The sequence below is a fragment of the Hippoglossus stenolepis genome, chromosome 10 (assembly GCF_022539355.2).
Source record: "Hippoglossus stenolepis isolate QCI-W04-F060 chromosome 10, HSTE1.2, whole genome shotgun sequence".
Taxonomy (NCBI): domain Eukaryota; kingdom Metazoa; phylum Chordata; class Actinopteri; order Pleuronectiformes; family Pleuronectidae; genus Hippoglossus; species Hippoglossus stenolepis.
In genome coordinates, this window is record NC_061492.1 from 4041916 (window position 1) to 4054889 (window position 12974).

Consider the following 12974-nt stretch of genomic DNA (forward strand, 5'->3'; position numbering starts at 1 on the left):
TGGGGGGGGGCTCGTACCCAGGATGTGGCACCAGTGAGGGTGAAACGTACTAACGTGCTACTCAAGGCCAACGATAAATCCAGGTGTATTATTTTATTGACAAAAATAAGTGAGTGAAAAACAGGGTGAGGGCAGAGTGATGTCGGTTTTTGCGAGGCCCACAGATCTTCTGTAGAAATGTTGTGTCGGGGTGATTCACAAGTTTATTCATCGTCCACCAGGGAAAAAACGCCTGCGCTGCTCAGTTTGATCACACGGGGGGGGGATGAACAGTAAACCAGCACAGAGATGTTTCACCAGCAGAGGCACTGTGAGGTATCGTGACAGAAAAAAAGGAGGTTGTGTGTGTTTGATGCCTGAGAAAATGTACGGTACAAAGTAAGGGTGAGTTTGAAAAAAGAAAGAAAGAAATAAAATCAAAAAAACCCTGAAAAAACAAAGCGAATGACTGAAAGGAGACTGAGATCCTGATGATAAAGGACGATGCGAAAAGGCCCGAGACCTACTGTCGAGAGAGAGAAGTGGAAAAAGGTGAAACGTCGGAGAGGAGAGAGAGAGAGAGCGGAGGAGGAGGATCCGGGAGGAGGAGGAGGTGAGGTGGATGAGAGCTGACGGCCGTCGGGGAACACTGAATGTTGAGGTAAAGGCTGGCAGGTCTGGTCCTCGTGTGGAGTGGAGCTCACCTGGGAGAGGATGGGCCTTTCTAGGCGTACATGGTCAACTGGAGCCACTGAGCAGGAGAGAGAGGGAAACGTCCACAGTGACTTCAGGTGTTTCAAATCGAATCAGACGTTATTGTCATTTTACACACAACAGCAGTGCAGGCAGAAGGAAATGGCTTCTCCCTGGGATCACGATTACATATTCAATTTACATGTAACTTTATCACTTAAATTTGAATATTACTTTCAATGTTAATTGTCACATTGAATGAGGTGTTTTCTGTCATGTTGAGTTAGTGTGAATACATCAAATAACTTGAGATGGGATTTAATTAAATAAAGTTTAACTTCTACATGAATACATACATTAAACACACACTTTATTCAAGACGTCTTCTCACCGTGGTTTTCTTACTTTAACATTCAAATTCATTATTATTATTATTATTATCTCAACAAAATTAAAAGCATAATGTTTGCAGGGAAGTTCTGTCGTAGCAAAATAAAGTAAAAGTAAGTAAAAAAATACAGAAAAACAAAAATAAGATACAGTAATATGATCAAATGTGTATTTCCAACATATATAAAAATACTCATTACAATAACATAAGAACAAATCAATTTAAATTAGACATGGGACGAGAAAATCAATTGGAGAAGTTGGGTGAAGTTGTAGTTTTGCATTTGTTTTCATGGTTTTTAAACTACTTGTGTTTTTATGTTTATGTCTGTGTTCTTAATGGTGTGGTCGACCCAGTGAACCTTCAGCAGATGTGTTTCCTGACATGGATTGAAAGTGTTCGCTCAGTTCACGTCTTACCTCCAGCACACTGAGTCTGATGGTTCCATCTCCGTCCTGGTCAAAGGCCTGAAACGCCCCTGCAGAGAAACACCACCACACTGCAACTGTGACTCAACACACGTGCAAATCAAACAATGCTGCACCTAATACTACACAACAGGAAATAAACACCAATCATGGATTTGCTATTGAAACAAATGGGGATTTTTCTAGATGTCCTGTGCATCAGTTTATACACATTTACCCACAATTTTAAAAGACATATTTGGCATCTTTGAAGACTTAGTTTCTCACACAGTTCATGTATCTGCAGTATTTCTCACAGTGTGCACGAGGCCCTGACTTACTGAACATGGCCTCGAGCCGCACCAGGCAGCTGATGAAGCTGTCGAAGTCGATGTTCATGCTCTCGTTGGCGTAGCGCATGGTGATGATGTCGTACAGCTGGTTGTTGAGACGGAAGCCTGAGCGGGACACAAGACACATGACTGTACAGTGACAAGAAGATTCAGAGGGTGAGTTCGAGCTGCAGCAACAGACTGAATCAATCCTACTGTCGTCAAACAGCGCGCTCACTACACCGAGCAGGACACCTCACAGGCTCTGCTTTTAAAGTTACTATTTCTAATTGATTCTTCAAACAAGAATTAATGCTAAAAAAAAATGAGTGGCATCAAGAATCTTTACTTTCAGCAGCTTTAATCAAATTATTTAACATCTGTATCAGTTGATAAAAAAAATACATTTTATATAATATATGTTCCTTATAAACAGTTTCAAAGGATCAGTTCACCCGCATCAGAAAAAGGTTTGTTAGGGTTTATTAGATTTGTAGAACAAAGCTCAGCTGGGTAAAGTAAAAATATGTCTTTTTGTGGTTTGGATGAACTGAGCCTTTCAGATTTCTCTGTGTGTGTTATTCACCTGCGTCGTTGACGGCGTTCCTCATCTCGTAACTGTTGATGCTGCCGGACTGATCAGCGTTGTAATGTTTAAAGATTCCCTGAAAGAGACCATGAGTGAATTTGACGCAGATCATCGTTTACCTGCGGCTCCGCATTGTTTTAAAGCAACACCGTGTGACTCTTACAACAGCGCCCTCTGCAGCAATAAATAAACACAACTGAACTCTGGATATTACCCATGATCCTCTGCTTCCTGAACCAGAGGAGCTGCCACCAAACTCTGTTCAGAATTCTTCATATTCTAAAAGTTTCCTGCTGAATATTGGAGATAAACTCTGGTTTTTAATAACTTCTGAGTGTTTTTAATTGATCCACAGTTCAGCTTCTGACAGTTGAAGCTGAGACTCTCCGTCAGTTCCTCACTTCTCACACTCAACCATCAAAATGACTTTAATCAAGCTGCTGTTTTAAGGTGAAAAAGTTGCACAGTGTTGCTTCGGTGTGTTAAATGTGAAACATGATTAAACTCAGTATAATGTGAAGTTCTCAAATGATCGAAAAGCAGAACCAGCGTCCCCCACCTGCCACTGTTTGATCTTATTCCACAGATGTCTGAACTCCTGCAGGTTGAGTCTACCGGTCCCGTCCATCTGAGCCGACGCAGTTAAGACCAACATCGTGTGACGTGTGCGTCGGCGTCCACTCACCAAAACACTGGCTTCATATTCCAGTACGTTATCATTCAGGTGTCACACAAACCCTCCCACCAACAGAGGTCAGGTTGTGTTTTGTGTTGAGAATCTTCACTGACATGGATCATGTGACTTTTTACTGTGTTCTGGGTTTTGTTCCCGTGTGTTCGTGGGGGTGACAGCGAGGTGAAGTGGAGCCTCGGCCCTGTGGGCGTCGATCACAGACCCACAACAAGGGTCTCGGCAGGTTGTGCCTCTCACAGACAACACAGCCCGATGCACTCGATACAAAGGATACGTCCATCAGAGCAATCATGCTCCTGCAGCTCTCCAGGCTGAAGCCTTCTGTGTTCAGGTCCTTATCTGGAGGGGGGGGGGCAAACATAAATGATTGTTTATAGGTTGGTTGAACTAATCTGTGACATTATGACATGTTTGTTTTGATGCTCAACAGGTTTTTTTAGACTCACGTTTGGTGATCACTCTGTTGAGAACGTTTTTCAGTTCGTTGGCTGTTATTTCCATGTCCTGAGAGAGAGGAAGAGGAAACAGAGGGAGAGGAAACAGAGGTTGAAGAAAACAGAGGAGGAAGAAGAAACCGAGGAAGAAGAAAAATGAGGATGAAGAAGAAACAGAGGGAGAAGACAACAGAGGAAGAGGAAACAGGAAGAAGAAACAGAGGAAGGAAGAAGAAACAGAGGAAGAAGAAAACAGAGGAAGAAGAAACAGAGGAAGAAGAAACAAAGGAAGAAGAAAACAGAGGAAGAAGAAACAGAGGAAGAAGAAAACAGAGGAAGAAGAAACAGAGGAAGAAGAAGAAAGAGGAAGAAGAAAACAGAGGAAGAAGAAACAGAGGAAGAAGAAAACAGAGGAAGAAGAAACAGAGGAAGAAGAAACAGAGGAAGAAGAAAACAGAGGAAGAAGAAAACAGAGGAAGAAGAAACAGAGGAAGAAGAAACAGAGGAGGAAGAAACAGAGGAGGAAGAAACAGAGGAGGAAGAAACATAGGAAGAAGAAACAGAGGAAGAAGAAACAGAGGAAGAAGAAAACAGAGGAAGAAGAAACAGAGGAAGAAGAAGCAGAGGAAGAAGAAACAGAGGAAGAAGAAACAGAGGAAGAAGAAAACAGAGGAAGAAGAAACAGAGGAAGAAGAAAACAGAGGAGAAAGAAACATAGGAAGAAGAAACAGAGGAGGAAGAAACATAGGAAGAAGAAACAGAGGAAGAAGAAACAGAGGAAGAGTTTTCAAACACTTACATAACTCATTTAACATTTAAATAAACAGCCGCTGTAAAGAATGATTTATTAGTCATCGAGTTTTTACACGTTTACACTTTACTTCCACCAAGGTTCTGTTTCCATCTGTGCTAGTTAGTTTATCTGTGAACAAGATTATATAAAAACTACTGGACAGAATACCACAAAACTTGGTGGAAGGATGCAGAATTGATCAGGGAAGAACCCATCACATTTTGCTGCGGCTCCGGATCCTGCACTCACATCTCCAGCTATCTCCTGAAAAATAGTCCGGAACTGCTGATCCTCCTCGCTCTCCTCCCCCGCCGAGGCCGGTGCCGGCTGAGGCATCGTGGAGCCACAGAGCAGAGAGACAGAAATGAGACGTGAAGGGAAGAACATGAAAATCTCACTTAGCGTGATTGGGAATAATAATGAGTTCACTGAGGGAATCGTTTTTCTTAGTTTATGATTTTCTTTCCCAGCGAGCAAGAAGAGAATTGAGACTTTTAAATACCATGACTCACCACTGGATGGTCAGCCTCGATCCTGTTCTCTATCTCCCTGGATGAAGACCAACAAACAGCAGTCACCATGGTGACAACAACATCTCATCTGGACCATAAGCCTGTACAATACTGTTACCTACGAACACAGATCTGCAAATCATCTCATTCTCATCAGATATTAAGTTAACTTTGAAATCCTGAGCTGCAGAAACATCTCGTCACATACTCACATTGGACAGAAAGAGATTGTAATAAATAAGCTGTGAATAAAAGGTGTTAGTTTAGCGCCACCTGTTGCTTCCTCCAGGGACAACATGTTCTCTTGATTTGTCTCATTTAGGGTCGTGGACGTCGTCGTGTCCTGCTTTTTTACAAATTTGAGTCAAATAGGATTTAACATCGACTCCACAGCACAAGGAGGCTGTCAATTAATAAATGATTCTAAATCTGATCTGAAATACAAGGAGGTTAGAGCTAATGGTATTAACACTGATTTATTTGCAGAGAAGTGACCCATGTGTTGGGGATCAGTGTGGCCGTGCACATCCATCACAGCCTGATTCCCAGCCGGCTCTGGGGTCCGTCAGAGTGCAGGGGCCCCGGCTCTGTCTGGTCCTCCTGTTGTCAGGGCCAGGTGGGGGTTGGGGTTGGGGGGTTGGATGTTTGTCGATGCTGGAGTATGCAGCACTGAATATTTTGAAAGTTTACCGGATCGTGCCCAAATCTGAAGTCGCTTGTCCTAAAAAAGATTCCATAACAGCTTCGAACTGGGGCCGATTTCTTCCAGCTCTACAAATCAAATTGCCGTTAACATGGTTTGTTCTTGGTGGTTTGTGTCCCACCCGCCAAGCAGCAGAGTAACCCACCCCTCATTCAACAAATAACACAAACCTGTCATTTCTAATGCACACAGATGATACATCACTGTTAAACTGGCTAACTCTGTCCCCCTGCTGCTTCAATAACAACAAGCAGGGCTGGGTATTCCCCCGAGGAAGTTAAGTGTATATTTATACTGTGTGAAAAATCTTTCTTGCCTCACGAAGACTTGAAATACTTTGGAACATTTCTTTTAAAATGTCTGTTTTCTTCGAATTTTTTTTATATTTGAGCTCAAACTGACTTGTCATCAGATACAGAGAAACTAAAACATTTTAAATTCAAACAGGGATCAGAACTGTTTATTTTATTAAGAATTGAGCCGGTTTGGTTTTAAATTATCAATTTATCAATTGATTAATCAAATCAATCCACTGGAGATAATTGGCAGTTCATTATTTGCTGGTTCCTCCTTCTTGAAATTAGAATTTAACTGTTATGATAGTAAAATTTATATCTTTGAGTTCTGTGTGAGAGTTTCTGACAGAACATTTAAGGGAATATAATATAACAGGTTAATGAATGATGAAAATAATCTTAAATTGCAGCTCTAACTTTTGTTATGACTCTCGAGTCTTGTTTTTTGAAGAGAATCCTGTTCAGTTTGCTTCCATGATTCTCATAAATGAAGTATTTCAATACCCAGCCCTGCTTCTAAACATAGGATCAACATCAGTGGAATAGAATTAGCATCTACTAACAAACACATGTGACTGTCTCCACACTATGAACCCACTCCCCCCCCCTCAGGCCGCCCAGCTTGCCCCCTGCAGCCTCCCTGCCCGCCCTCACCCACTCACTCTGAGGTGTTCTTCTTCTCGGAGAAGACCCGCAGGATGAACTCGCCCTCCTGGTGCGGCTCGTACGTGGAGGGCACGATGACGTACTCCCCGGGGCTCAGGCGGAAGCGCTGGGTCACCTCGCGCAGGTTGATGTAGGACTTGCAGCGGGCCTTGGAGGAGTTGAAGAGGAAGAAGTCCTTCTGCATGTGCTGCTTGTTGCCATGCATCTGGGGGAGTCAGAATGGAGAGAAACAGATTCAACCATAATATATTTATAAAAAACAAAACTACAAAGACATGGAACAAGAATTCAAACAGACAGTGTGGGGGTGTAGGTAACTTGCAAGCAGCTGCTCAGTCTGGTTTACACCTTCCTTACCTCCTTTGGCACCTGTAGAGAGAGAGGACGTCAGTGATTGTGTTATTAGAAGATACAAATTAAAACTTCACAAAAAACGTATTATTCGTATGGTGGTAAAATTATATTCATCACTTTGAATACTTCTGCACATTTATTATCAGAACTGCAACAGCTGACAGTTTTGTTTTGTAGGTTTTTATGATTTTGAACGAGATTATGCAAAAACTACTGGATGGATTTCCATGAAACTTGGTGGAAGGATGTGGTAAAGGTCAGAGAAGAGGGCATTCAATTTTGGTGCGGATCCAGATCGGGGGGGGCAAATCCAGGAATGTTTCATTACTTTCTTTAACTTTGCGAGATATGGTGTTTTTTGACGAATTTCATCAAAATACAAAAGTATGAAAAACGGGGCCTAGAATAGCAAAATGAGAACTAAACCCGGACACCTCATAAATGGCGAATCCGATGGTGAAGAGGTTGGCGCCCATCTTGCGCTCTTTCCGCCTGTTCTTCTGCATCAGGGCCACCACGAAGGTGCAGCCCACCTCGTTGTCCTCGGGATCGTCGTCCTCCTCCAGCAGACGCAGGCGGTACTGAGGGTTGGTCCAGAAAGTGTCTGCAGCCCAGAGAGCGAGGAATTGATATCATTTTAATCCTGGAGATTAGTGTTTCCTGCTATGTCACTTCTACCCTCAGAAAGAGACACTCACCTGGATAGTTCCTGCAGCCTCCGGCGGAGCAGCCTCTCACCCAGCGACCCTCGTTCACAGACACCGTCCACTTGTGGATCTTATCGTCCTCCAGGGCATCGGGGGTGAGGTTGCAGATCTCAATCTTGGTGTAGTTCTTCTTGAAATCCTCGAATGACATCCTGGACGGGAAGAGAAACCATCAGGACGGGCATGTGGCTAAAATCTTAGAAAAGCTGCTGCAAAAGTGTTTCTGGAATCCACATCTCACAACAGGACTAAACAGCAGTGGAGCTTGGGTTTTTCTAAATCAGGGGCCATGATGGGGCCACATTTTATACACAGGGGCCAATTATATGTCCAACATCCGTTCACTAGTCCTGATTCAGTAAAGTGAACATTTAAGTCATTCCCTGTCGACCGTTAGCTCTGTAGCTTTGAGCAAAACCACACATCATTGAATATATGTTGTTCCGTGTTCAAACACATTCAAAAAAAGATTAGAAAATAAAAAATCTGAACAAATTGTCATATTTATTCTTAGTTTTGTTAGCAACTGGTTTATTTTAAAGACTACTGACAGAACAGGAGCACTGCGGGGGGGCCAATCGGATTCTCAGACGAACGACACTCAGGAACAAAATCCTTTAAGTTTCCATCGTAAAAAAAAACAATCTTCACCGTTTCAAATGTGAATTATGAGCCGGGAACTGGAATCTTCGATTGGGGAAATAACTAAATCTGATCCTGAGCAGAACAACACTATATTTTCTTTCTGGCAGGAAAGGGGTTCTCCAGGGGGCTAATTAAAATTTGAAAAAAATAAAGATGAGCCGCTCACCAGAACTCTCCATCCTCGGCGCTCTGGTGCTGCAGCTTCTCTTTCTCAGTCTTAGACAGTGTGGCCCACTCCTTAGAGCTGAAGAGGAGAACATAAGAAGTGAACTAGTGGAGCAGAACATTAAGACTGAGAATAAAGGATTATGGGTAAATATGGTTAAAAGGTCCGTACTTGTCACTCCAGGGGCCGTTCCACTCCACTTGGCCCCACGGGTTCCTGAGACGCACCAGACGGACTTTAGAGTCCTTGTGCTGAGACGGTTTACACTGAAGGAGACAGACGGTTTCACCTTTAAACTCACATCCACTCATATTGTCCTGTTCAATTAAAAACTACCCACAATCCCGCCTGTTTTACCTCCTCCACCGCCGTCACAGAGTAGGCGTGACCCTTCACAAGTCCCGTCACAGTCCGAGTCTCGAAGCGAGCGGGAACCAGGGACTGAAGGAAAACAAAAGATATATATATAGATATATAATATAACATTAACACAAGGAAAAAACACCAATACTACGAATACATTCAGAATTATACACAGAAATAGAATAAAACAGAAAATTGTGACATAAAAAAAAGCAATATTACTTTATTTTATTAATGTATATTATTTTATTATGTGATCTAAAAGGAAATATATTAGCACAAAAAAATTGATTTTATGAATAAAGTCTTAAAATTACAAGAATAAAAGTCAGAATTTTAGGCTATGTGTAATATAAGGAATGTGGAGCATCTTGTTAAGTTATCCTTTATTATAGGTTTTTAGAAATAATGAAATCCTTCATCTTTTTGTCATAAGGCTTCATTATCATAGTATGAGGACTTAGAAAAGATTGAAGAAGGAGGAGAAATTTGCTCTTTATGATATTCAAGAGATTTCATGAATTAGAAATAAGGAGTTTGGTTCAAGATTTTGGCTCAGCGAAATCTCAGAAATTCATATTCTTCAACACATTCCTATTACTCTGTCGTAGAAATCAACAGGAGCACACTTCTTGGTTTTGGTGACCTCAGGTGGTTGGGACTTTTAGCTCCTCTCGTTAAATAACCTCCCAACCGCAACCGAAGCACCACAGTGAGATACAGACTGGAGACTCACATCGATGGAGCAGCCCATCAGCGAGCCTCTCTCCAGAGCTTTCTTCATGATCTTGTAGAGCTCTTTAGGAGCTTCCTTCATCTCGTAGAACTCCGTGACTCCCCCGGTGAAGTCCTCCATGGCCTCGGTGGTGTTTCCACCCTTCAGGGCCTCGTAGGAGCCGTGAAGTCTGGACAGGGAAGAGCCCAGAGGTCACTTTTGATCATTTTTATTATATTATTATCCAGCCTCAACCTGAGTACTTTGGTGTTTTTAGACTGGAAAAACTGTCAAAATCTGCTAATATACTGTGTGTATACCTCAGACAAAAGAAGACGTATGTGCTGACTGATGTAGTTTCCTGTTGAGCCCATGTTAGTGTGAAGGAGCAGTCAAACATTCAGAGCAGAGGTCGACCAATACGGGTATTTGAGGATATACCGATACTTAGGTGGTTAAATATTTCTGATACGATACATCGTCTGATATACATAGTTTTAAAAATGGCCTTGAATGTTGTTATCAAACCCTCATGACAATTAAATGCAATGGAGGCTTTACATTTTACAGTTTAACCATAAACTATAAGTAAAATTAAATAAACCCATATTTTATATTATAAATGCATCTTTTCTGCATTGTTTATTCTGTAACACATAAATCGGTCTATCGTCTAATCCAGTGACCACTGAACCAGGACACCACCCCCTACTCTCTCTACAGTAAGTCAATATTGGGTTCTCTCACTTGGCGTAGGCCTTCTCCAGCAGCGCGCTCCAGAACTCGTTCCTCTCGGCCGACTTAGTGAAGACCAGCTGGTTGTTGAAGGTTGGGATGCGGTCGTCAATGACGACATCGACCCAGTCGCCATAGCGCCAGAACTGAAGGACAGGGGGAGGGGTCAGGGAGAAGAAACAACGACTGTCAACACTTGACTCAACAGGGTCCTTCATGAGGATTTATACATTTTTTAACGATTACATTTGAATGAGTTAAGTTAAAAGTCCATGAATTCATGGGGTTTTCCTCATATGACCTCAGATGATAAAACATGGACTGAACTCTCTGCTGGAACTGAGGAAGATTTCTGACCTGGAAGTGGAAGATGCCGGCGTAGCCCTCAGAGAAGCTTTGCTCCTGAGGAACAACACGATACAGAAGCTTCTCGTTCAGGGTGAGACAGGCGATGGCCGCCAGCAACCAGCAGTCACCTGAACACAGGAAACCAGTTAATTTCAACCACAGCGGGGGGGGATTTCATCTGCTCTTGGGGCAGTAAATCATTTCAGAATGCGACTGAAGTGGGAGAAGATCAAGACGTGAACTGTTTGGACTGATTTGAGTTTGTATCCACGTCCCACACTCGACAAGAAAATAGTTGATTTCCCTTGTGGTGAAGGTAAAGACCTTCTCGGAGGGCTGTGATTTGTTGTGCTGGAGGAAACGACCTCCGCTGAGCGCTGACGTGCTCACTTTTCTGATTGTCCAGGTGTGTGCAGGGCGTCAGCGGCCACTGGGAACAATGTCAGTTTGTCAACTGGGGAACGGTTAACAGTGTCTGCCAGGACCTTTGTCCCCCTGGTCCCCCTTTATTTGCAGTCTGAACTGGACAACAATGAGAAGTGCTGCTGGTTGGATTCCCTTCCAAAAGAGCGAGCACAATATGGGGAGGCCGCTGCAGGCAGGGAGGCCGTGTGCGGGGGGGGATTGACGGGATATTTGCTCCCCTGTTATCCCCAAGCTGTTGAATACAGCTCCATCCACGTCTGTCCATGCAGAGACAGTTTTCTTTTAAACGCTCTCGCTGCATTTCAGGATTTTACTATATCCCCCGTTTCCTAACTCCCCTTTCCTAATTGCTGCAGGCCCTGCTCCAGTTATTCTAGTGATCAGGTTGAGGTTTAAATTTAAATTCACTGTTAATTCAAACATTATAAATCTTTGGGTCGATCTTTAAATCCATTGATCCGAGGACACAAAACCTCCACTTCACAAAATGAAGGAAACGAGCGGTTTACCCAGATCTCCCTGGCAGATGTCCGTCCTACTGGCGCCTCCGACAATGAACTGAGGGTTCTCGCAGATTTCCTGCAGACAACAAACACACAGAGGAGTCGAGGATCAATCTCAGATCAGTAGCTTAAGTCAGTAAACAGATTGTAAAACTCTCTGAGAGAAACCTGAGATTACAGCCATCTTTATAACTAATAAAACATCCATTGTATTTGAACCGGGAAGCCAACAAGTAGGACACACATGCACAAATCTGTGGCAACTGGTTTCACTTCACTCCAACCCGTCCATGCAGGGATGGCAGGATTTCCATCACCTCTTCATCTCCAGGTGAAGTTCAAATTTCCATGCAGGATTGATGCTGCTGTGAATTTTAAAGAATAACGTCCCACCTCCCACATGTGATCCATCCCCTCTTAATTAAACTTTCATCACTGTGCCTCTTCCATGGGCCCCCCCCCTCCTACCTTGGGCCTCTTCCAGACGATGTTCTTGACCTTGTTGGACTTGTGTCCGAGCTCTTTGAAGCCCAGGGACTCCACGGTGGCCGGGAAGGTCTCATCCTCGAAAGGGTTCTTCCTCTGAACGCACTCCTGTCTCAGGACGCTGAAGTCCTGGCTGTTGAAGCGCAGCGGCTTGTTCAGAGAACCTTCCCCGTCCCTCCTCTCTCGTTCCCGGATCAGCCGGTCGCAGAAAAAGCCAGACGGTGTGTAGGGCATCTCGTCTCAGTTGGCTTTTTCTTTCAAAAAAAAAACTTTTGCCACTAGTACTAAAGTCTTACAAGCCTAAAAACCCTGGCATAAATCCAAACAGCTAATGTCTGATTGGCTCCCTCCGCGTGTGACGTCCCCCTTCCCTTCGTCACAGAGCAGATGCAAAAGAGACATTCACTCCACATGCATTCACCTTTGCGCGTACACATGCACAGAAACCCACACATCACACAAACGTCTATTTGTCGCGTTCCCATTGGCCGCGGCGGACAATGATCTCTCCCTGGCCGTGGTGCGGCGGTGCCATCATTGTTGGGTGACACAAAGGCCAGTGGGCCGCGCCAGAGGGCATGTAAAGAGTGGTGGGTAGATGCCTTGCCTCAGCAGAAGGCATTCAACCCCTTTAAACCTATTCTCAATGGAGCTCAGCATTGAGCAGTCTCAGCATAACCAGCGCAGGCGACTGCCATGAAGAGGAGTAGCGTCCATTTTTAGCACCGGTTGGAAAAAAGCAACTTCGGCCTGATGTTTTGGTTTTTTCTTTTTTTGTTGAACAGCGGAGATGACAACTAATTGACTGCCAGCGTGTGTGATGATGTGTTTAAAAGCCACTTATTTTACCGGCCAAATGAAATTCTGGCAGAAGGAACACAGAATATAACATTTCTGATATGAAAGCAGAAATAGAATTTTGTGAAAAAGCATAAAAAAATACTGAATATTTGCCCCGAGAATAAATTAAACACGGTTAAGTGTTCTTAGTGTTGTTGTTGCTCCTCGTCTCAGGAACAGAGAGTTATTACAGAATG

General features: G+C 43.4%; 1 protein-coding gene across 2 annotated transcripts; it reads right to left on the minus strand.

The window, feature by feature from the left end:
- Positions 1-85: 85 nt before the first annotated feature.
- capn3a (calpain 3a, (p94)) lies at positions 86-12171 on the minus strand. Of its 2 annotated transcripts, none has more exons than XM_035169124.1 (21): positions 11920-12171; positions 11458-11527; positions 10532-10650; positions 10187-10320; positions 9461-9629; positions 8719-8802; positions 8533-8627; positions 8362-8439; positions 7542-7702; positions 7278-7447; positions 6847-6858; positions 6486-6694; positions 4825-4861; positions 4562-4639; positions 3532-3589; positions 3360-3424; positions 2951-3019; positions 2389-2467; positions 1812-1928; positions 1483-1541; positions 86-730 (listed from the first exon to the last, which is right to left on the minus strand). In XM_035169124.1, the coding sequence occupies exons 1-21, from the start codon at positions 12169-12171 to the stop codon at positions 704-706; spliced, it is 2142 nt and encodes a 713-aa protein (XP_035025015.1). In that variant the 3' UTR covers positions 86-703. The 2 variants fall into 2 exon arrangements, with proteins under 2 accessions (XP_035025015.1, XP_047197605.1); XM_047341649.1 differs by having other exon boundaries at positions 4562-4740; positions 4821-4861.
- Positions 12172-12974: the final 803 nt, after the last annotated feature.

What these genes read in the sequence shown, in the direction of transcription:
- capn3a (XM_047341649.1), bottom strand. Translation starts at nt 12,171, where the DNA reads ATGCCCTACACACCGTCTGGCTTTTTCTGCGACCGGCTGATCCGGGAA. An exon ending in GAGAAGAAGAACACCTCAGA is followed by an intron (nt 4,862 to 6,485) that starts GTGAGTGGGTGA and finishes GTCTTCATCCAG; the next exon opens with GGAGATAGAGAACAGGATCG. An exon ending in GCATGATTGCTCTGATGGAC is followed by an intron (nt 3,020 to 3,359) that starts GTATCCTTTGTA and finishes GCGTCGGCTCAG; the next exon opens with ATGGACGGGACCGGTAGACT.